At 45.9% G+C, this 22,525-nt stretch overlaps 1 protein-coding gene across 1 annotated transcript in view; it reads right to left on the minus strand.

The window, feature by feature from the left end:
• Positions 1–22,525, minus strand: part of LOC122562395 (unconventional myosin-XVIIIb-like) — a 379,067-nt gene that overhangs the window by 305,967 nt on the left and 50,575 nt on the right. The window contains exons 3-10 of the mRNA XM_043715251.1: positions 19,409–19,555; positions 14,923–15,459; positions 14,090–14,156; positions 9,530–9,642; positions 5,086–5,262; positions 3,533–3,731; positions 1,290–1,432; positions 577–634 (exon numbers count right to left, since the gene is read on the minus strand). Coding sequence (XP_043571186.1) covers positions 577–634; positions 1,290–1,432; positions 3,533–3,731; positions 5,086–5,262; positions 9,530–9,642; positions 14,090–14,156; positions 14,923–15,459; positions 19,409–19,555 — 1,441 coding nt within the window. The remainder of the gene's footprint in view (positions 1–576; positions 635–1,289; positions 1,433–3,532; positions 3,732–5,085; positions 5,263–9,529; positions 9,643–14,089; positions 14,157–14,922; positions 15,460–19,408; positions 19,556–22,525) is intronic.

The following is a 22,525-nucleotide window of genomic DNA, read 5'->3' on the forward strand; positions in this document are numbered from 1 at the left end:
GCACGCATACACACACACGCATGCACGCACACACAGCCACACGTGCACAGACCCACACACAGAGCCACACGTACGCATGCACACACACACAGACCCACACACATATACTCTCACACACACACTGACACACACACACAGACCCACATGTGCCCACAGACCCACATGCAAACACAGACACACACACGCACAGAGACCCTCACTCACGCGCACAGACACACATGCACACGCACACACAGGCAGACACACACAAACAGACCCTCACACACACAGACCCGCACGCACACACACAGACACTCACATGCACAGACACAGACCCACACGCACACACACAGATGCATGCACAGGCATGCACATACACACACACACACACACATATACACACAGAGACATGCATACAGATCTGGACACATACAAACTCAAACACAGACACGCATACACATGCAGACACAGAGGCACACGCACACACAGTAACACACACAGACACATACACATGCATACATCAAGACACACACAGGCACACAGAAACATAGAGTGACACATCAGATCATCAAGGTGGTGGCTAACCAGTGGGCTTACCTGCAGCACTAACATAGACAATGGCCTCCTGGGGTCTGTGGGAATGGTTACTTCCAGCCTGACCCAGATACAGAAATGACCCCAATTGTTGGCATGTGCCTTTGGGCACATGATGGGACTGAGAGCAGGGTCTGATCACATGGAGGTGGTCTTGCTTAGCCAGGGTGGGACTAATAACTCAATTAGACATCCTAATTTCAGGCATTGCTTTACATGTCAACCAATCAGGTCAGAGAGGACAATGAAGCCCTGGCTCGGAAGGAGCTCGCTGCTGTAGCTGGAGGTTTGATGTGGTCAGAAGGAACAGGAGTAGGCCATTCAGCCCCTCACGCCTGCTCACCCATTCAATACAATCATGGCTGATCACACCTCAGCCTCAACTCCACGTTCCTGCCCACTCCCTGTAACACTTTGACCCCGTTATGAGCTAATAACCTGCCTATCGCCTCCCTGAATTTATTTAGTGTGTGGACACATCCAGGGGGAGTGAATTCCACAGATTTGTGACCCTTCGAGAGAAGTGGTTCTTCCTCATCTCTGTTTTAAGTCTACCAACCCTTATCCTAAAACTATGGCCTGTCGTTATAGATGGGGGTGGGCGGAAGTATCTGCATTGTCGACCCCAGTTTAACACCTTAGATATCACCCAGCAGACAGGGGACTATTCCTGGCCCTTTGTTAAATGTATTCTGGCCTGGAGGCATTTGCAGTACCTGGAGGTGGGCTGCACACACAAGCCCAGCTTGATTGAAGTCCAGTGAGACAACCATTGAGAATCGCGTCGTGGTGTCATTGTGGGGACTGGATCTGGTGCCAAAAGCCCGGAGAATGGTAAACATTGCTTGGATCTTCTCCACTGAAACAAAATGGGGAAGAAAAGCCCTGTATAATCAAACTGATAATATCATCTTGCAGTTTAGATTTTCTTAGTGCCTTCAGTCCACGACATTTGGCACCATTTTCCCTTTTGAGGTTGGCTCGGGGTTTGTGGTCTTTGACCTGAAGGCATTTGGACTAGCCACTTGATAAACCAGTATGTTCCGCAATGCCCCCGCTCCCCCACCCAGCATCCAGCTCAGGTTTTATATGTTCAATACCAGCCCTATCCCCAACATAAGGAAGATTTCCTCTGTGTGGATTTTCTGAGGAGTGAGAGTCGCACACACACGGATTGTCTCCGATCCTTCCCGTGTACGTTAAGAACAGGCTCCACATTCCTGGCAGAAGATTCGGATCGGGGCAGATACAGAAATATGGGAGTCGCTCTTTAATTCTCACAAAGTAGGGGAGTCAAGGATAGGGGAAACAACACCTCACTCCCTCTACCATGGTAGGCATTCTGCACATTTTGTGATTTAAGGTTTTGAAGAATGGAAGGTAGCCACAGTGACAGCTCCTGCGAAGGGGAAGATAGTAGCTAAGTGTGCCAGGTGAATAGGGAGCCAGGGAGGTAAGGTGTTAGGTACAAGGTGGGAAGGGGTCTGAGGATATCTGATCCAATGGAAGGAGGATGCGGTTTCAGGTTCCTTAGGGATGGGGGGAGCTGTCAGTTCCCAGGAAGTGGGGGTAGGGTGGCATTTTTTGGGGGTGGAGGGCTGGAAAAATGGGCACATAGTCAGGTCTGGTGGTGGAGGCGAACACGTTAGATCTCAGGGTTAGTCGAAGTGCCAGGCCCCAGGCAGTGGGGATGATGCTAGGCCCCAGGCAGTAGGGATGGTGCCAGGCCCCAGGCAGTGGGGATGATGCCAGGCCCCAGGCAGTGGGGATGATGCTAGGCCCCAGGCAGTGGGGATGATGGCAGGCCCCAGGCAGTGGGGATGGTGCTAGGCCCCAGGCAGTGAGGATGGTGCTAGGCCCCAGGCAGTGGGGATGATGCCAGGCCCCAAGCAGTGGGGATGATGCCAGGCCCCAGGCAGTAGGGATGATGCCGGGACCCAGGCAGTGGGGATGATGCTAGGCCCCAGGCAGTGGGGATGGTGCTAGGCCCCAGGCAGTGGGGATAATGCCAGGCCCCAGGCAATGGTGATGGTGCCAGGCCCCAGGCAGTGGGGATGATGCCAGGCCCCAGGCAGTGGGGATGGTGCCGGGACCCAGGAACAGCATGGGTTCTGAAATCGAAACCAAGAATTGCTGGAGAAACTCAATGGGTCGGGCAGCACCGGTGGAGAGAGAAAGCAGTGTCAATGTTTCAGGTTCTAGGGTTGGGGGCTCTGAACTCAGGACAATTTCAAACAGCGCACTTGGTAAAGAGGAAACAGCAGCTGAGGTGTCGTGAGAGTCAAAGAGACACTCCAAACTGGAAGGGGGACCTCACAATCTCCTAGGAGAAAGTGAGGACTGCAGATGCTGGAGATCAGAGCTTAAAATGTGTTGCTAGAAAAGCGCAGCAGGTCAGGCAGCATCCAAGGAACAGGAGAATCGACGTTTTGGGCATTCCTGAAGAAGGGCTTATGCTCCAAACGTCGATTCTCCTGTTCTTTGGATGCTGCCTGACCTGCTGCGCTTTTCCAGCAACACATTTTCAGCTCACAATCTCCTGCCTGCTTCAGCCTCTCTGCAAATGGAGCCAAGATATATTTCCCGGTCTGGTCCTGTTCATTATTGCCCTATCCTTGGTCAGGGTGACAGTGAGTGATGGGTAAGGAGCTGCCAGCCACAACACCTCACTGATACCCACCTGGGAAAGCAGTGACCAACAGGAGCCCTGCTCTGCCCATGATCCACCCAGCAGGAAAGAATTGCAATAAGGGAGAGGTCGGAAACCCTTCAAAATTGTACATGAACCGTGACCTCCGAGTGAGAGAGCCGAGAGTCAGCAGTACCTCAGAATGACAACTGGGGGAGGTTGTTCACTGGAATGGTGGACATTGAAGGGATAACGCTGTGTCACTCTATAATGAGAGGCTGTGGAGATGGAGGAGGCTGTAACGAGAAAAGCTGGAAGGTCAGTTTTCACCTGTCACTGTTGTGCCCACCCTGCCAGCTGTACCAACAAGGTACTCAAGAGCACATTGGCAGCTTGTAGTCTTCCCAGCACCGCTCCATCCCAGGGGAATGATGCTCTGGTCTTTCCGGTGGATCAGCATGTTCCAATATGCTCGCTGTGCCACAGCATAGGGATGGGGTGGCATTCCATCCTTCTTTCCCTTGAACAGCTGGACGGACAAAGAGAGTGTAAAATAAAAGCACTCCATCCACGACACCCAGGAGAAACCCTGGCCATTATCTACAAGGCAGCGAAAGCTTTGCCAACCCCAGAGAAGCTCAGGACCAATGAGCGACGCCTCTTCTGCTACTCTCGCCGCCCCCCCTCCCACCCAGTGAGTCCGACAAACGGGAGTAGATTGATTTAGGATATCTGGTCGGCCGAGTTGGGTCAAAGGGTCTATTTCCGTGCTGTACAACTCTACGACTCCAGTAGCCCTCTGGCCTCGATCTCAGCAGGCTGGCCCTTCAAGCCTCACTCCACGATCTGAGCAATAAGTGAGGTTGACGTCTGAATGCAGTACTGAGGGGGTTCAGCCTTGTCAGAGGTGCTATCTTTCAGATGAAATATTAAACCCGCTCAGGTGGATGTTTTAAGGTCCCGTGGCACTACTTCAAGAAGATCCCCAGGGTTCCTGGGTCAATATTTATCCTTCAATCAACATCACTGCAAGAGATTACCAGGGAATTGCTAACATTATCTTACATCACAACACCGTGACTGATCACCTTACTCCACATCTTTTAAGGAATAGAGGTGCTACTGGAAAGGCAAACATTTGTTGGCCCATTGCTCAATGTCATGGAACTGAGGGTCTTGCTAGGACCATTTCAGACAGTGTTATGAATCAACCACATTACTGTGACAGTGGAATGTCATATAGGCCAGACCAGAGAAGGAGAATAATTTTCTTCTGCCCAGGAAGAGGCGTTGATGAACCAGATGAGAGTTTATACCAATCAATTATGTCTATCATGGTCAACATTACTGCAACTTACTTACAATTCCAGATTTTATCAGTTGAGTTTAATTTCCATGAGCTGCTATGGTGTGTTCAGCCCTTGGCCAGAACACTATCAATCTACTGACACGAGCCCATTCCCACCAACTCCCTCATGGACAAAGAGTGTGGCGCTGGAAAAGCACGGCCAGTCAGGCAGCACCCGAGGAGCAGGAGAATCAATATTTTGGGCATAATGCCCGAAACGTCGACTCTCCTGCTCCTCGGGTGCTGCCTGACCTGCTGTGCTTTCCCAGCACCACACTCTTCGACTCTGATCTCCAGCATCTGCCATCCTCACTTTCTCCTAGTTCAGCTCCTTCATGGAGTAGAGCTGTCTGGGTGAAACTAAACAGCAAATCAATGCTTTTAATTTTGCAAATAATTTTGCAATAATTATTTATGACATCAGTTTTCTGAAACAAAAACTACTCTTGGAATTATTTATTTTCCAAATGATTTATCTCTTTCCCAGTGAAGGTGTCTCTCCTCCCCACTTTGTGATCTCGCTCTCCGCAGCTACCTTTGCCGAATAGTTGGAAACGTTGCTCGATGGTTTGACGATGAGGAGATTCGGGCCTCCCTTGGTGTGGATCAGCTGGGCCCCATAGCGATGCTGCAGTACATGGAGAATGCTGGACTCATTCAAGCTGACGAGCTGGGCAAGGTCCTCAGCATAATCTAATTTGGATGGGTTCGCCTGTGGGTGGAGAGAATGAGAAGAACATCACGGATTTAGTTGCTGTAAGGAAGTCACAAACAACAAACCCATTAAAATATCCTGAAATGAAACAAACTGCGAGGGTTAAGAGGGGGGGTGAAGAGGAAGTGCAACTCCTTGTAGACCCCCATTAGTCTTTGGAACATCCGACAGCACTGGAGTCTGGGTCATTGAATTGATTCAAGGTTGAGTTAGATCGATTTTGATCAATGAGAGGCACGAGGGTTATGGAGAGCAGGTGGTAAAATGGAGTGAAGGCCACATTCAGATCGGCCACGAACCTATTGATCGACATTGCTGGTTTGAAGGGGCCGAATGGCCTACTCCAGCATTGGTACCTTATGCTCTTACATACTAAATACCTCAATAAATTAAACAGAAACATACAATAGGTGATGGCAAAGTGGTTCAGTGGTTCACACTGCAGCCTCACAGTGACAGAGACCCAGGTTCAAATCCACCCTTGGGCAACTGTCTGTGTGGAGTTTGCACATTCTCCTCATGTCTGTGTGGGTTTCCTCTGGATGCTGCAGCTTCCTCCCACAGTCCAAAGATCTGTAGGTTGGGTGAATTAACCATGGCAAATTTGGGGTTACAGGAATAGGGTGAGGGCCTGCGTCTGGCTCGGCTGCTCTTGGAGGGGGGGGGAGGGGGGTTGGTGCTGATTCAATGGGCCGAATGGCCTCTTTCCACACTCTAGGGATGCTATGATTCTAATTCACAAGGGACGTTAATGGATGGTTATAATCAATGACCATTGATCATCTCACTGCCATACTTCAACTCAAACCAAATTCTGAAGATCTATCAATACCACACAACCATAGGATGAGAGTCAGCCTTAGCTGGCACAGCCCACCAGAATAACACACCTCCCACTCCTCTCTGTTTTAGACAATAGGACTTCTGCTACGAAGGGAGGCTGGATAAGCTTGGATAGTTTTCTTTGGAGCAGAGAAGGTTGAGGGGTCACATGATTGAGGTGCATCAGATAATGAGGGGGATGGACAGGCTGGAGAGAAAGTAACTGTTCCCCCTCAGTCCAAGGGTCAGTAACAAGGGGGCATCATTTTCAAGTGAAGGGCGGAAGGTTTAGAGGGGATTTAGGGAAAAGGATTTTCACCCAGAGGGTGGTGGGGGTCTGGTATATATTGTTTTGGAGGTTAAGGTGGGAAATCTCATGACCTTTAATAAATACTTGAATAAGCACTTGAAGCCCATCCTAATATTCAAGACCGTGGGCCGAACAAGGGAAAGTGGGACTAGTGTAGTTGAGTGTAGCTTTGGTGGTACAGACGTGATGAGCTGAAAAGCCTCTTGTGCACCATATGATTCTTTGTCGGACAAGAGGGAGGCCAATCAGCCCATCAGCGAGATCATGGCTGATCCAATCATCCTCGCCTTCACTTTCCAGCCTTTCACCATAACCCTTGATTCCCTGACTGATTCAAAATCTGCACACGTCAGCCTGGGATATATTTAATGAGCCAGCCTGGAAAACCCTTTATGGTAAAAACTTCCACAGATTCATTATCCAGGTCTTTTTCAATATATAAGTTCAGTTGCATCACACTGTAAACCTTTGCTATAAATTCTGTGTCTTACAATCTTACACTCCACAATCACCTGATGAAGGAGCAGCGCTCCGAAAGCTAGTGCTTCCAAATAAACCTGTTGGATTATCTCTTGGTGTTGTGTGATTTTTAACCTTCAAAAGAATGGATTCCTCCCCCTCTCTGTGGGCCCCCTTATTCTGAGATCATGCCCTCTGGTCCTTGACTTTCTCACAAGGACAAACAACCTTTCTACAGCCACCCAGTAAGAATTTTGTATGTTTGGTCTGGATATCTGACAAATGAGAAGTGGCAGTCCACGAGACAAACACAAGTTTTGGATGAACAAAGATCCCAGAAGAATGTTTGCAGTCCTCCTAAAACTCCACAAGGTGGAGCTCACACCTGCTGACTGTCTCTGCACGGACAGCATTCACTATTGAAGGTCAGATCACTGCAAAACATTGTGAGCTCTCCACTGGAGGCTTCAAATCCCTGAAGAGTTTTCTTCTTTTATTTGAAAATACACAGTGAATCACATAGCACTGGGCCCTATCACCATGATAACAGTAACTTCCAGCAGGAGTAAATGGGCAGGTGTTTGTTAGATCAGTGGGGAATAGCTGCGCAAATAGCAGACTGTTACATTGGCATGGCTTCCCAATACATTCCCATCACCAGGGAGGTTTCTCAGAGTCAGGAACAGTTATATGATTCCATGATTCCACGATCGCTCACAGGCATCCTGAGAACAGGAGCATTGGGCACATTATCATCCTAGAATGGCTTCACCAAGGCCCCTCTTATTTCGTCCCCAGCTCCCCAGGGGGGCCTCCAGGTCGAGGCCTCCTTACAGTCTCTGGCCTGGCCCGAGGGGAACACTGAGGATCCTGGGGGTGGAGTCAGTCCACTCCTTGGATTGACAGCGTCAGGAGTTTGCCCAGACACAGGGAGAGCACAGAGGCAGAGGCCTCCTCCAGTGCACCTGCCAAAGCACACCCATCGCCAGCTGTAGTCTCCAGGAGCTCCCTCCACCCCAATGTCTAGGCCTCAAACCCCACGAGACTGAACTATCCAGTGAGAGAGATGTCGAAACATGCAAGGTTAAAATTTGGCGTCCTTTTTTTTGGTACAGAGAGCATTGTTTATTTTATATAATTTTTAAAATTTATTCATAAGAGGTGGGCATCATTGGCTGCACCCAGCATTTATTACCCATCTCTAGGTGCTCCCTTGGGAAGGTGGTAGTGAGCTGCCTTCTTGAGCCACTGCAGTCCATTTGCTGTGGGTTGACCCACAATGCCATGAGGGAGGGAATTCCAGGATTCTGACCCACTGACAGTGGAGGAACGACGATTTGTTTCCAAACAGGTTGGTGAGTGGCTTGGAGGTGAACTTGCAGAGGATGGTGTTCCATGGGGGAGATGTTCCTGAGGCCAGGGATATGGCTGTAACAAGGCCATGGCTGATGTTATTTCCTTGTGCATCTCCTCATCCTCATTCTGAGGTACAGCATGACACCGGGATCAAACAGCTCTTGCCTATTTCCCCATCCCTCACTCTGCTTCCTTGCTGTCAGACACCCAGGATGTGTGTGCCCTCAGGAGCAGCAGGAAGGGCAATCAGTCTGAGGAACGAGGGGGCATCAAGATATAAAGCTGACAAAGACAGCCACCAGCTCAGATTCTATCCAGACGCTACACTCCTACAGTGACATGTACCCCATATACAGCAGTCATTTGTGCAAAGCCAAGACCCTAAGTGGAGCTCCTCCAAATATGTATAGTAACGTACACAAGACAATTTGGATGTGATTCTTTCTAGCCAGTCAAATGGTTACTTACAGTATCACTCATCACAGCTGGAAACTGTCAAACTCTCTCAGGAGACCCACCCCCTCCCCTCCCTCCCCCCCCCCCCCCCCCCTCGCCCCCACCAGTGTTTCCAAGGGGAGCAAGGACTCTGGGCTGTTTCTACGACTAGTTCCCGCTCTCTGACTCTCTGGCTACAGTCACACTGAATGCCCAATCAGGGCAGGAAGAGACTGAGTGAGAGGTGTCACCTCAAAGCCCAGCTCTTTGATTGTTACTCACTAAACCCAGGGAAATGAACAGCCCTGTCTGGACACCAATGGAAGGCCTCCAGGCTCAGTAACCCTGGCACCTTCAATATTCAGCTGATGTACCAGAATGAAAGCAAACATACAAAGAGGACCTTACAAGGAGGTGGTGGCATTGGTAGTTTGTCACTGTTACACTCAGAGAGTCTTGGTTGCAATGACAACGTACAGCTTTACACACACGATGCAGTCTGGAGCTGTGGACAGTGGGGGGAGGGGCGCGGGGGTGGAGGTGGAGCAGAGGTGGAGGTGTAGTGGGCAATGCTCCAATGTTCCTTCCATGATGCAGTTGACCAGGAATCTCTCCCGTTCCTACCTCCTGCCATGAGCATGTGGAGAAACAATTTACACGTCCGGCCTGGCTGACTGCACTATCAAAGCATGTTTCACGGTCATTGAGTTCTGGAGCAAAGCTCAAACCTGAAGCTACTGACTAAGACACATGGACACTACCCACTGGATTACAAAATCCTCCATGTCAAAGTGCATTTGTGAGTAAGCAAGTGAAACAATAATGTGTGCCTTAAAAGACCAAATGAAACTAAAAGAAATGCTCAGGTTGACAAATACTCACTTTATGAATGAACTCTTCGTTTGTGTCCACAATCCTGTTGTCACTCTCAATGTGGATTCGGACTTGGCCGTCTGGAAGTTCAGGTGTTCCAACATCTGGTTTGAGCACTGTGGCTGATGAGAGGGGGAATTGATTTCTTTGTGAAACTATCAATCAGTTGGAAAACCTTTACTAAAGCCAACTATCCTCATGTAGGAGTACAGTACATACCAACGGAGCACAATCTCATTATTAAAAAGCCAAACGCCTGCATTTGGAGAACAACTTCCGCAATTTCAGACCAGGTAATGTGCTTGAGCATGGACGAGTAGGACCAATGGGTCTCATTCCATACCATTTGATTCTATGACTCTATAGTCGAGAGTGTGGTGATGGTAAAGGACCGCTGGTCAGGTAGCATCCAGGAGCAGGAGAATCTAGTCTGCAGTTGCTACAGACAGGTTCATAGAACCTCTACAGTGTGGAATCAGGCCATTTTCCCATCAAGTCCACACTGACTCTCTGAACAGCATCCCATTGCAAACTCTCCCCCTACTTTCTCTTTATAACCCCATATTTCTCATGGCTAACCCACCTATCCCATACATCCCTGGACACTATGGACAATTTCCCATGGTTAATCCACTGAACCTGCACATCCTTCGACTGTGGCAGGAAACCGGAGCACCCAGAGAAAACCCGCACAGACACAGGGAGAATGTGCAAACTCCATGCAGACAGTCACCCGAAGGTAGAATCGAACCAAGGACCCTGTCACTGTGAGGCAGCAGTGCTAACCACTGAGCCACTGTGCCATTTGGTACAGGTTGCTGATGGTCGGCCAAGCAGCAGCCAGCTCAGGAGGGCACCAGCCTCTGATTGGATGAGCATATCCCCCCACATCTGTGATTAATTTTTCCACATTTTAGGGGGTGAATTTACCCTCTGCCCCCATGTATGTCATGCTGTCTATATGGCCAATGGCTCCATGTCCTCTACAGAATACAGGCCAGTCCAACAGAAGCCCCAATGATAAGTACCTTCGGCACCACCTTCTCAAAGGCCTTGTTCAGTTTAACAGCTCATCTGAGGTCAGGACCTTCACCAGTGCAGCACTCCCTCTGTACCATATAGGGTAGTCCATAAGTTAATAAGATGGACATTGTCTTAATTCTATATTTTAATTTTTTTCCTATCTATGCCTTCTGTTGCTAAGTGCCGAGGTATGATGACTTAAACATATTTCACTGCATGTTTTTGTAAAAAATACAAGTGACAATAAATGACTATTTATTGAAGAAGTACGTACAATGCAAAGGCTAAAGAAGGTTATGGACCAAGTGCTGGAAAATGGGAGAAAAATAGCTAGGTGGTGGATTTTGACTGGTACATACGCAATGGGCTGAAGGGCCTTTTTCTGTGCTATAGATCTCTGACTTCATGTGTATCCATGGAGGTCTACCCTGTAGCCTTTGAATGGTCTTTAATGTTAGCTGTAGGAAACGGCAAAGAAGCTGGTGAGGATTTTAGTGAGGAAGAGGAGGAGAGTGAAGATGAAGCTTTTCATTGCCAGGATACTCTCACACTTCCCTGTGCTGGATTCAGTCAGAGACATTTCCCACCAAGTCTCACTCTTTTCAGACATGACTTGGAGGTGCCGGTATTGGACTGGGGTGGACAAAGTTAAATATCACACAACACCAGGTTATAGTCCAACAGGTTTAATTGGAGGCACTAGCTTTTGGAGCGCTGCTCCTTCATCAGGTGGCTGTCAACCACCAAAAGTTAGTGCTTCCAAATAAATCTGTTGGACTTCAACCTGGCGTTATGTGATTTTTAACTCTTTTCAGCCAAGTGTGTTTGTGATGGTGAAAACATTTTAGTCAACAAGAAGTCAAAACCAGCTCATTAAGTTGTAATTATAGTCAACAGACTGAGTCATAGAGCTGTACAACATGGAAACAGACCCTTCAGTCCAACTCGTTCATCCCGACTAGATATCCTAAAATGATCTGATCCCATTTGCCAGCACTTGGCCCATATCCCTCTAAACCCATACTATTCATATACCCATCCTGATGCCTTTTAAAATGTTGTAATTGTACCACTTTCTCGGGCAGCTTATTCCATACACCCACCACCCTCTGCACAAAAAAGTTGCAGCTTAGATGTCTTTTATACCTTACCTCTCTCTCCTTAAACCTATGCCCTCTAGTTTCGGACTCCCCCATCCAAGGGAAAAAGACCTTGACTATTCACTCTATCCATGCTCCTCATGATTTTATAAACATCTGTGAGGTCACCCCCTCAGCCTCCAACGTTCCAGAGAAAACAGCCCCAGCCTGTTCAGCGTCTTCCTATAGCCCAAACCCTACAACCTCGGTAGCATTCTTTTAAATCTTTTGTGCACCTTTTCAAATTTAACATCTTTCCCATAGACGGGCAACCAGAATTGAATGCAGTATTCCAAAAGTGGCCTAACCAATGTCCCAAACAGCGACAACATGACTTCCCAACTCCTATGCACTGACCAATAAAGGCAAACAACTTCTTCACTATCATGTCTGCCTACAACTCGACTTTCAAAGAACTATGAACCTGCACGCCAAGGTCTCTTTATTCAGCAACACTCCCCAGGACCTTACCATTAAGTGTATCAGACCTGTTCTGATGTGCCTTACCAAAACACAGCACCTCACATTGATCTTAAATTAAACTCCATCTGCCCACCCCTCAGCCCATCGGCCCAGAATGAGTGAAGTAGACAGACAGGAGGCTGGGAGAACACAGTGAGCCAGGCAGCATCAGGAGGCAGAGAAGTCGACGTTTCGGGTATAACCTTTCTTCAGGACTGAATCTTGAAGAAGGGTCACACCCGAAACTTCGACTTCCCCACCTCCTGTTGCTGCCTGGGCTCGATGTGTTCTCCCAGTCTCCTGCTTGTGTACTTTGGATTCCAGCATCTGCAGTTTGTTTTGTCTTAAACCCAGAACTAGTGAAGACCATTCAAATAAAAGCCTACACTAAGCAAATGAGTGTGCACACAAATGTCCGTAAAGTACGGACAATATTTTATCAAATCCTCTTGAAGAGAAATTTAATCCTACAAAGTCCAAATAGAGTATGTTTTTATCTGCATTGGTTTAGATTTAGATTACTTATAGTGTGGAAACAGATCCTTCGGCCCAACAAGTCCACACCGAGCCTCTGAAGAGCAACCCGCCCAGACCCATTCCTCTACATTTACCCCTTCACTTAACCCTACAGGCAATTTAGCATGGCCAATTCACCTAGCCTGCACATTGTTTTTTTGGGGACTGTGGGAGGAAACCAGAGCACACCCACACACACATAGGGGGAAGAATGTGCAAACTTCACACAGACAGTTGCCTGAGGCAGGAATTGAACCCGGGTCTCTATCTACATTTACCCCTTCACTTAACCCTACAGGCAACTTAGCATGGCCAATTCACCTAGCCTGCACATTGTTTTTTTTGGGACTGTGGGAGGAAACCAGAGCACACCCACACACACATAGGGGGAAGAATGTGCAAACTTCACACAGACAGTGGCCTGAGGCAGGAATTGAACCCGGGTCTCTAACACTGTGAGGCAGCAGTAGCTAATCACTGTGCCACCATGCCGTTTATATTGTGTCCTGGATAGGATTTGATAAATATAACTGGGATTGAGATGTGATTTCCTATCTGATAGAGGCATTTTTGAGAAAACTGTGACTGATTTTACTAAAGGCATTTTAATATTCTCTCCCTGTCCCTTTCAGGTTCAAAACTCTATACAATATTCCGGACTCAGAGTTTTACCAGCTGGTAACAAGATGCCCAGATCACACCATCTATTGAAAATAAATAATGGGTAATTTATGTAAAACGTTTGGGAAATTGAATTGCTTTGATCTACAGGTGGATGTAATGGCAATTGTACTCACATGATTCTGCAGTGAAATGAATGAGATTAATCTGTCTTTGATTCTGCTGGTTAGGAGACCAGGAAATCTCTGATCATCTCTGAGTTATGCCATGGGATCTTTAGAATAGAAATGATTAATATCTCATCCACAGGAGTGACGGATTCAAGATCAACGTGGCATGGTGGCTCAGTGGTTAAAACTGCTGCCACACAGCACCAGGGTCCCAGGTTCAAACCCAGCCTCGGGCGACTGTCGCATTCTCCCCAAGTCTGTATGGGTTTCCTCTGGGTGCTCTGGTTTACTCCCACATTCCAAAGATGTGCAGGTTAGATGGATTGGTCATGTTAAATTGCCCATAGCGTTAGGTGCACTAGTTAGAGGGAAATGGGTCTTGGAGGGTTGGTGTGGACTTGTTGGGCCGAAGGGCCTGTTTCCACACAGTAGGGAATCTAATCAGAAGGGCATGATGTTTGGTCTTCTTTCATCCAACAGACCAGCCGATGCTCAATTTCTCACTGCAACTGATCATTAATATTTCGACAATACATGAATTGGAACCAAAGTCATCTCTGCCTGTTTTTCAGGCGTTGATTTTGATTTTGGAAGTGCACCTGTGAATTAATAGTCTATCAAGGATATAGAGTAATTACCTAATGTAAATCCTTCTTTGTTGACATACCAGACCCGGTCTGTCTCATACCAAACATCTTCGTGCACCTATTGGCAGAGAAAACAAAAAAAAATCTTAGCTAATGTGCATTCACTGCAGTAAAACACAAACCATGTTCAAGACATCTTGTGGCACAGTGGTATTGGCCCTACTTCTGAACTCGGGAGCTTAGGTTCAAGTCCCACCTGCTCCGGACGTGCACTGTAATGTGTCTGGACAGGGTGATTAAACTGTTCAAATACAGACCATGTCCAAGGGCTCATGTCGAATAGTGGTAGTGCCCCTCCCTCTGAGCCAGAGGGCCTGGGTTAAAGTCCCACCTACTCCGGAGACATGTCATACTGTCTCAGATTGTTTAGGAAATATTTATAAACAATGCCAATAGATAAGTCTTCTACAAAAAGAGACTTTTTGAACTCATTCATTTTATGTTATAGCCCTTATATTTCCACAAGCAAAAAGAGAAAGGGAGTAGGTAAACTTAAAAAAAACCTAACTGCTCTGGATAGTAGAAGCAAGTTAATCGTTTGTAAATCAGCCTGAAATCCTTTGACCATGAAAGCTAACTTAAATTACGTGGCTTACTTCAGTCAGAAACTGATACGTAAAAGGAAGTCAAATCTAAAAAGGAACATTAGTGAAAGTATTGAGTTTCCTCTTGGGAAAACTGCAATTAGATCACCTACCTCTCCATTAGCAAGGTCTGAAAACGATTCAGTGCAGCCAGAGAGTAAAATTCTACATTCTGATTACTGCAATTAGAAAACTTTTAAATCCTGAATTGGGTTATTCAGTATCATTGACAGAAATTACCTTCTCTAAATCCACTCGACTTTCCTCAATCCCTTGATTTGTTTCTTGATTGATGAGATTTTCTCCTGTACATTCCGTTATATTCCCCACCTCCGGGCCCTCAGGTTCTTGAGAACTGGGTTCTTGTGCAACTCTCCCTGTGTCCAATTCAGATGTCCCATTCTCCATTGATAATAGCTCCTCATTTCTGCTGGGCTGCTGTGTGCTGAGATTGGTTTCCATAACAACTGGGTCTTGACTGTTTGGGAATGAGCCATTGTTTTGCTGAGGGCTTCCTGGCTTTTCCAGGTGTGTGGTTTGTTTTCCTGCCGATAGTCCCCTCACTTGGGTTCCTTTGCGTTTCCGAATCAGGTTTGGTCGTTTGCATTCGGCCTTTTTCTCGGGTGATGGCGCAGACTGACCCTCAGGCCCATTACCATGGTGACCGTTCACCAATGGCTGGGTTTCATTATCCATTGCCTCGTCTACTGGCTGGCTCTCATTCTGAGTTAAATGTAAAAAATATTGAACCACACTATCATCCAATTTAGCGGGTCGCTGCAATGGGAGACAGGGGAAGGATTCTGGTTAATGCTGATGGAAGGGTGGGATGAAAATATCTTTGCATAGAGGATCAAACACGATTAATAATTCTGGAAACATCAGGAGGCGTTAAACATGCAACAATCCAATTAAAGGTTGTGCCGAATAATAAAAAAGACATGTGTACAGTAGCATTGCATTATTTTGGCCCTTTTTATACACAATTTTAATCAGCTATGGCACCTTTAACTGAAATGTGACGTGGAATCAAGATGAGTGTTAGATCTTGCTGAGTAAGGTAATGGTTCTGAAAGGGTTAATATTGGAGACCAATCTGATAATGTCATAAAGACTTGGATTGGAAAAAGGAAGAACCTCATTAGGATCTTGGAGAGTGAATGCTTACAACTATACGTCTCTCGTAGTCTCAGTCACAATATCTAGTTTACCAATGTAATTTGTATCTGATTACAATCATGCAATAAACTTTGAGATTTTTGATTGCCAAGGGGATGAAAGATTATCAGGAATATAGAGTTGAGACTAAAATCAGAATAGCAATGATCTTATTGAGTGACAGAGCAGGTACAAAGGGCCTAGATTTGTTTCTTGTTTGCATGCTCATACATTCATGCTTTTTGTTTGAAGATAAGAACCACTTCACAATAGAGTCTGGTGGCTTCCCTCTCCCACTGTAAACCACACTGGACCATAGATCCGGTTGAGAAAAGAGCATGGTCACAGCAAATGACCCACAGTCACAATCTGGTAATAGTTGGCAGCACAGCATATACAGTGAGTTACAGTGAGTCAGCTGTATCCTGGCACTGTAGTACATGATAACATACAGTAAGCATAAAGATAACAGCTTTCATATGGTTCATTGAATGTGATAAAAAGCATTTCATGGGGACATTATCAAACAAACTTTGACATTCAATCACATGAAGAGATATTAGATTATCATGATGTGACTAAACAAGTTGTCAAAGGGATAGGTTTAACACACAGCTTAGACGGAGAGAAGTGGTAACAAAATGGAAAAGTTTAAGAATGGGAATCGAAGCATTAGGATCGAGCTGGAGGAAGGCACAATCTTTGGGAATTGATTGGCAAAAGGAGAAATGGCCTAAGCTGGAGGAACACAAAGACATCTTTGCGTTCGAGGGCTGGAGGCAGTTTCAGAGATAATCACAGAGACAGAGACGGATTGTACAAGGGTCAGGAGTGCTCAGCTGTAGTGTCCAGTTCTAAACCACATTCCTGACAGGGTAGCAAGAATGTTCCTCACCTTTCTTGGTTAATCATGGTCAATTCTCATGTTCATAGTATCAGGATGTGTTTTTTGTGAGCTTCCTTAGAAAGGGACCATTACTGCCCAGAACAGTGAGTACCACCAGAATTAATGGCTGCCAGGTATACTTGCCATTTCAGGTTGGATGCATCCCTGAGGGTTTCATTGATGACTTCCAACATCCCATGGAGTCTTTGTTACCCAATTGGTTAACCCTTACTGTTGGTTTGATAACCCTTTCCTGCACTAATCCCCATTCATTTCCAATAGTTTCACAATTTTTCCATTCTCCTCAAAGGGAGAAAGAAGCAGAGTCTTTGATTTTTTTTCTGTAAGGCGGAGGTAGATGTATTTTTGATAAACAAGGGGGTGAAAAGTTATCAGGATGGTATGATCAGATCAGTCACGATCATACTGGATGCTCAGGGGTCCAGTTTCTAACTCACCTACACAGGTATAACTAAGAAATGAAAATGTTCAAAGAAAATGTTAAAAATGTTTTTTTAATGTCCTTTCATTATTAATGATTTTTCCTCCTGGTGACATGAATTATTCTGGCGATCAGTGTTCATTTCTTGCAGACTCTAGGAGAATACTGCCAAGTCTGCAACACTCCTTTCAACCTACGTTAGAATCAAACGGTCGGTAAGTCAAGTGAACTTGAAATATTTGTTCCAGTTTTACTTCCCTTGGATGGAAATTATTTAAAAAAAAAACAAAAATAATGCTATTAACAAGGATTTTGTTTTTAAGAAAGGGTAGGAATGTCTTACCACCCAACACCTCAGTGCGCCTAAAACTGAGGCGTAGCAACTGATAAGGATTAAACAGCCACTAGACAATAGGAGGGTCCCTATTGCTGGGCCAAAACATCCCAGCTGCAGTCCCATTTGCTGGAGGGATGAGTCTGTGAAGGTTGCCATTCTTTTTTTAAGGTCACCAGATATCATTTGATTGAGATTTTTGAAGAAGTGAAGAAGAAGATGAAAGCAGAGCAGTGGACTCCAAAAGGACTTCAGCAAAGCGCTTGACAAGGTTCCACATGGTAGATTGGTTAGAAAGGTTCTATCACATGCAATACAGAGGGAACTAACTATTGATTCAAAGGTAGGAGACAGAGAGTGCTGCTGGAATGTTGTTTTTCAAACTGGAGGCCTGTGACCAACAGTGTGCCACAAGGACCAGTGCCCTGTCCACTGCTTCTCATCATTTATATACATGATTTGGATGTAAACATAGGAGGTATGGTCAGTAAGTTTGCAGATGACACCAAAATTGTTGGGGTAGTGGACAGTGAAGAAGGTTACCTCAGATTACCATGGGATCTTGATCAGATGGGCCATTGGGCCAAGGGGTAGCAGATGGAGTTTAATTTAGATAAATGTGAGGTGCTGCATTTTAGAATGGCAAATAAAGGCAGGACTTATACACTTAACGGTAAGGTCCTGGGGAGTGTTGCTGAACAAAGAGACTTTGGGGTTCCAGTTCACAGTCCCTTGAAAGTGGAGTCGCAGGTAAACAAAGTGGTGAAGAAGGCGTTGGTCAGTGCATTGAGTATAGGAGTTGGGAGGCCATGTTGCGACTGTACAGGACATTGGTAAGGCCACTTTTGGAATATTGCGTTTAATTCTGGTCTACTTCCTATCGAAAGGATGTTGTGAAACCTGAAAGGGTTCAGAAAAGATTTACAAAGATGTTACCAGGGTTGGAAGGTTTGAGCTATAGGGAGAGGCTGAATAGACTGGGTCTATTTTCCCTGGAGCATCAGAGTCTGAGGGGTGACTTTGTAGAAATTTATAAAGTCATGAGGGACATGACTGGATACTTTCCCCATGATGGTGGAGTGTAGAAATAGAGGATATAAGTTTATGGTGAGAGGGATAAGATCTAAAAGGGACCTGAGGGATAACCTTTTCGTGTTGAGAGTGCTGCGTATATGGAATGAGCTGCCAATACAATACCAGGTACAACAACATTTAAAAGGCACCCAGATGGGTATATGAATAAGAAGGGTACAGCCCGTGCTGTACAACGCTATGACTATGACTTCACGGCTCAAAGTGAAAGGAGTTACGATGATCTGGATTACAGATAGTGAAAGCAGATTCAATGGTAACTATCAAAGGGAATTGGATAAATAATTAAAATAGAATATTTATGGGGAACGAGGGAAAAGCAGGGATGTGGGACTAATTAAATAATTTGTACAAAGAGTCAGCACAGGCACAATGGGGTGGCAATGGCCGAATTGTATTATTGCTGGACTGTTAATCCAGAGACTCAGGTAACGACTCAGGTGCACAGACAAATCTGGCCATGAAACCATTCTCAATTGTAGGAAAACCCAATCTGTTTCATTAATGTCCTTTCGGGAAGGGAACTGCCATTCTCACCTAGTCTGGCCTATATGTGACACCCGACCCACAACAGATTGGTCACCCTCTGGGCATTTAGGGATGGACAGTAAAAGTTGGGCCTAGCCAGTGACGCCTACATCCCATGAATTAATTCGAGAAATTGGGCAGCGGAGTCTCTGACTGTGCTGATTCTATATCCAATCAGATGTTTTAGAGAGTGCATTTCGACATTCAGATTATCCCTTCACTTCAGCCCTCCTATAAATGGCCGTGCCTGTCTCCCGGCCTACACCCTGCTGTGTGAGCCTCTCACCTGGAGCTCAGGTCGTCGTTCCTTCTCGTGCTCCCGTGCTACTTTCGCCTCCTTCTCGGTTTCTCGGACCAGCTGCTTAATGAAACCTGCAGTAGCTACAGGGGAGACTGGTGATGAAGGGGGGCGGGGCTGCTCTTCTTCCTTGATCTATTTTTATACAAATTGACCGAGAGCCATTTTAGAAAGGTAGAGTTCAATGCACCACCCTGCCCCGCCAACTAACCCCTGCATTTTTCAGGTCTGGCAATGGAGTCCAAATTATGAACAAAGCAGTCCAACCACTAACCTGATGCCTTTTCATAGAATCACGTCACAGAATCCTACAGCATGGAAGCAGGCTATTCAGCCCATCAAGGCCACACTGACCCTCCAAAGAGCATCCTGCCCAGGCCCAACCCCTATCTCCCTGCATTTCCCATGGCTAACTCACCTAGCCTGCACATCATGGGGGCAATTTAGCACAGCCAATCCAGTTAAACTGCACATCTTTGGACCAAGAGAAGAAACCCACACAGACACAGGGAGAATATGTAAATTTCACCCAGACAGTCACCCAAGGGTGGAATCAAACCTGAGTCACTGGTGCTGTGAGGCAGCAGAGCTAACCACTCAGCCACCATGTCACTTCTATTTCTGGCCACTCTTCCCACCCTCTACCCACAAGGCAACAGCCCCCCACTTTTCCAATTGGCAGACCCCCATTCATGGGCCAATAGATGTCCATTATTCCCATGTGAACATTTGGCAGGGAGGCCATTCATAGAGAAGAGCTTCACAGTCCAGTCCATCCTTGAGCTTATTCATAGTCCTTCAAAAGTGGAGGCTCACATGTGGACAATGTTCATACAGATGAATGGAAACTAAAGCTGCCTTTAAGAGAGGGAGAGAATGTCTAAAAAGAAAGATATAGTTAATGTACAGCCTGAAGGAGATTCAAGGGATTTTGTGTCCATTTTAAACGTTATTCATGTACTGTTATAAAGAAATTTATTGATGTGGATGACACCATTAGTGCCGATTTTATCCGAGTAAGCAAGAAAGACCTTAGAGGGGTGAAAATTTACAAACATAAATGCTTCTCAAAGCCAGAGCTAATCCCCATGACCATTCTCCCTTGAACGAGTGGATCAGGCCTAAGGTAGGGGGCACCCACAGTTTGTAGAAAACCCTTCCCCAAGTAGTCACTATTTACACCTTAGGTGGTATGTGCCAATGAGTTATTCACCAAAGAGTACATCGCTGTGAAAGCCTGACCTGTGTTTCCTCATTCATTGTCCTCAGATTGTCAGAGGGGAAAATGATCAAGGATTGCTCAGCAGTTTTCTTATCTCTCCACAGGGGTTCAGGCAAATTATAAATATTCCAATTTAACATAGCCAGGAGATTTGTTTATTTTTTTATGATAGTTCACCATAATTCTTTGGGACCTCACATCATATAAGCATAATCCACATGTGATACAAACTGAATATTCATCTCTTCATTTGTACATTACCTCTGGGAGAGCAAATATGAGCAGCATTAAGAGCACATCTCTCACCAACACATTGTCATGGAGCTCCTGTGCCCCTTCCCAATACATTTCATAAAAGCAACTTTGGTCCATTTACAGGTGTCTCACCCAACAGGATGTGGAGATGGGAATTAGATAATCTATTACACATGGGAAGTTTATGACATTTTCAGGGGAACTCACAGTCAGATCAGGCATTAAAATGTCAGTTATTACATTGATGGACTGAATGGCCACTTCCTGCTCTGCACTATTCTATAGCTCTAGGCAACACTGAAGCAACTATGTATATACTTGGGGCATCTGTGGGTGGTCATAACACACCCAGGGCACGTACATGCAAGTGGACATGGATCTTTCAAAGATGGCCTCCTACATGGGTACGTTAACAGCTCAGGTTGTTCTGGGTAAGAGTTGGAGGATGGAAAATGTCAGCCACCACTGGGTGCTACGTCAATAATCATCTCAACTCCCACCTCCTCCTCTCACATCCTCCTCCTATCTTCTCTGTGCTAAAGTCAGGAATCATCACACGAGCTCCTACACAACGTGGATTTCTCCCAGGAATTCCAAACTGTGAACCTCTTTACTGCACTCAGACATCCATTCCTCCTTCTTCAAGCTTCGAATTACATGTTTGGTGTCATCTAACTATCATGCCTCAATTCATCCCCCACTTCACTACCTCACCCTTTTAATTCCTATTGCTTAAATTCTTGACTGTTCTTGATATCAAAAATTGACAGTCAGCACCTCCTAGTACACACAGTCTCTCTCTTTCTCCTCTCTGATTACACTAATTCAGTATCTTAATGTCATGGTTTATTTCTCCTTGACAACAAAGGAGAACAATTGATGGTTTGACAGCTAACAACACAAGTGGACAGAAGACTGGAGCAGTGGCATGAGGGATAATATAAAATGAACTAAAATTTTCACAGACAAGGAGAGGTCTGCTTCTGAGTCAGATGAACAGTCTTTAACAGAGTCTTGGCTTTACCTATGCTGTAGGATGTTGCTTGTTTAAATAAAGCTACGTGAGAAAATCAGATCGTTGACAGCATGTGTGGGCAACATCACCAAACACAGAAGCACATCAGTACGTTATATGGGAAAGGGTGGTATAGGAAGTTGTATTGGCCAACATGCTTCCCTCGTGTATTTTACTTTATTTAACTTCATTGCCCACAGTATCAGATCTATGTCTACCAGCAGCATGCAGCTTCTGATGCAACCCAAAATAGCACACAGCAACCATCTACATTGTACTGGCATCTTAGCAACAGCACTGCATCGTTCCCAAACTGAAACCAGTGTAGAGAATTTAATTAAAAGGGGAGGTTATGCAAGAACTTGCTCCTAAGGCAGAACCTTGTCAGTGGTGAGAAAGAGTTATCATCGCCACTTTTTCTAAACGGCACTCACCACTACCGATCGCCCAAACTCAAAGCCAACTTTTACATAATGAACCTGAGTGCCTGAAGATGTAAGTGATCACATTGACCAGGGATTCTGGTTAACAGAGCAGTTTGGATAAACCTCCCCCTCTCTAACTGAATTGTTACTTTCTGAAATTGCTAGGTTCAATCTTTTAATTCACACAC

Source organism: Chiloscyllium plagiosum, chromosome 25 (genome assembly GCF_004010195.1).
Source record: "Chiloscyllium plagiosum isolate BGI_BamShark_2017 chromosome 25, ASM401019v2, whole genome shotgun sequence".
NCBI classification, from domain to species: Eukaryota; Metazoa; Chordata; class Chondrichthyes; order Orectolobiformes; family Hemiscylliidae; genus Chiloscyllium; species Chiloscyllium plagiosum.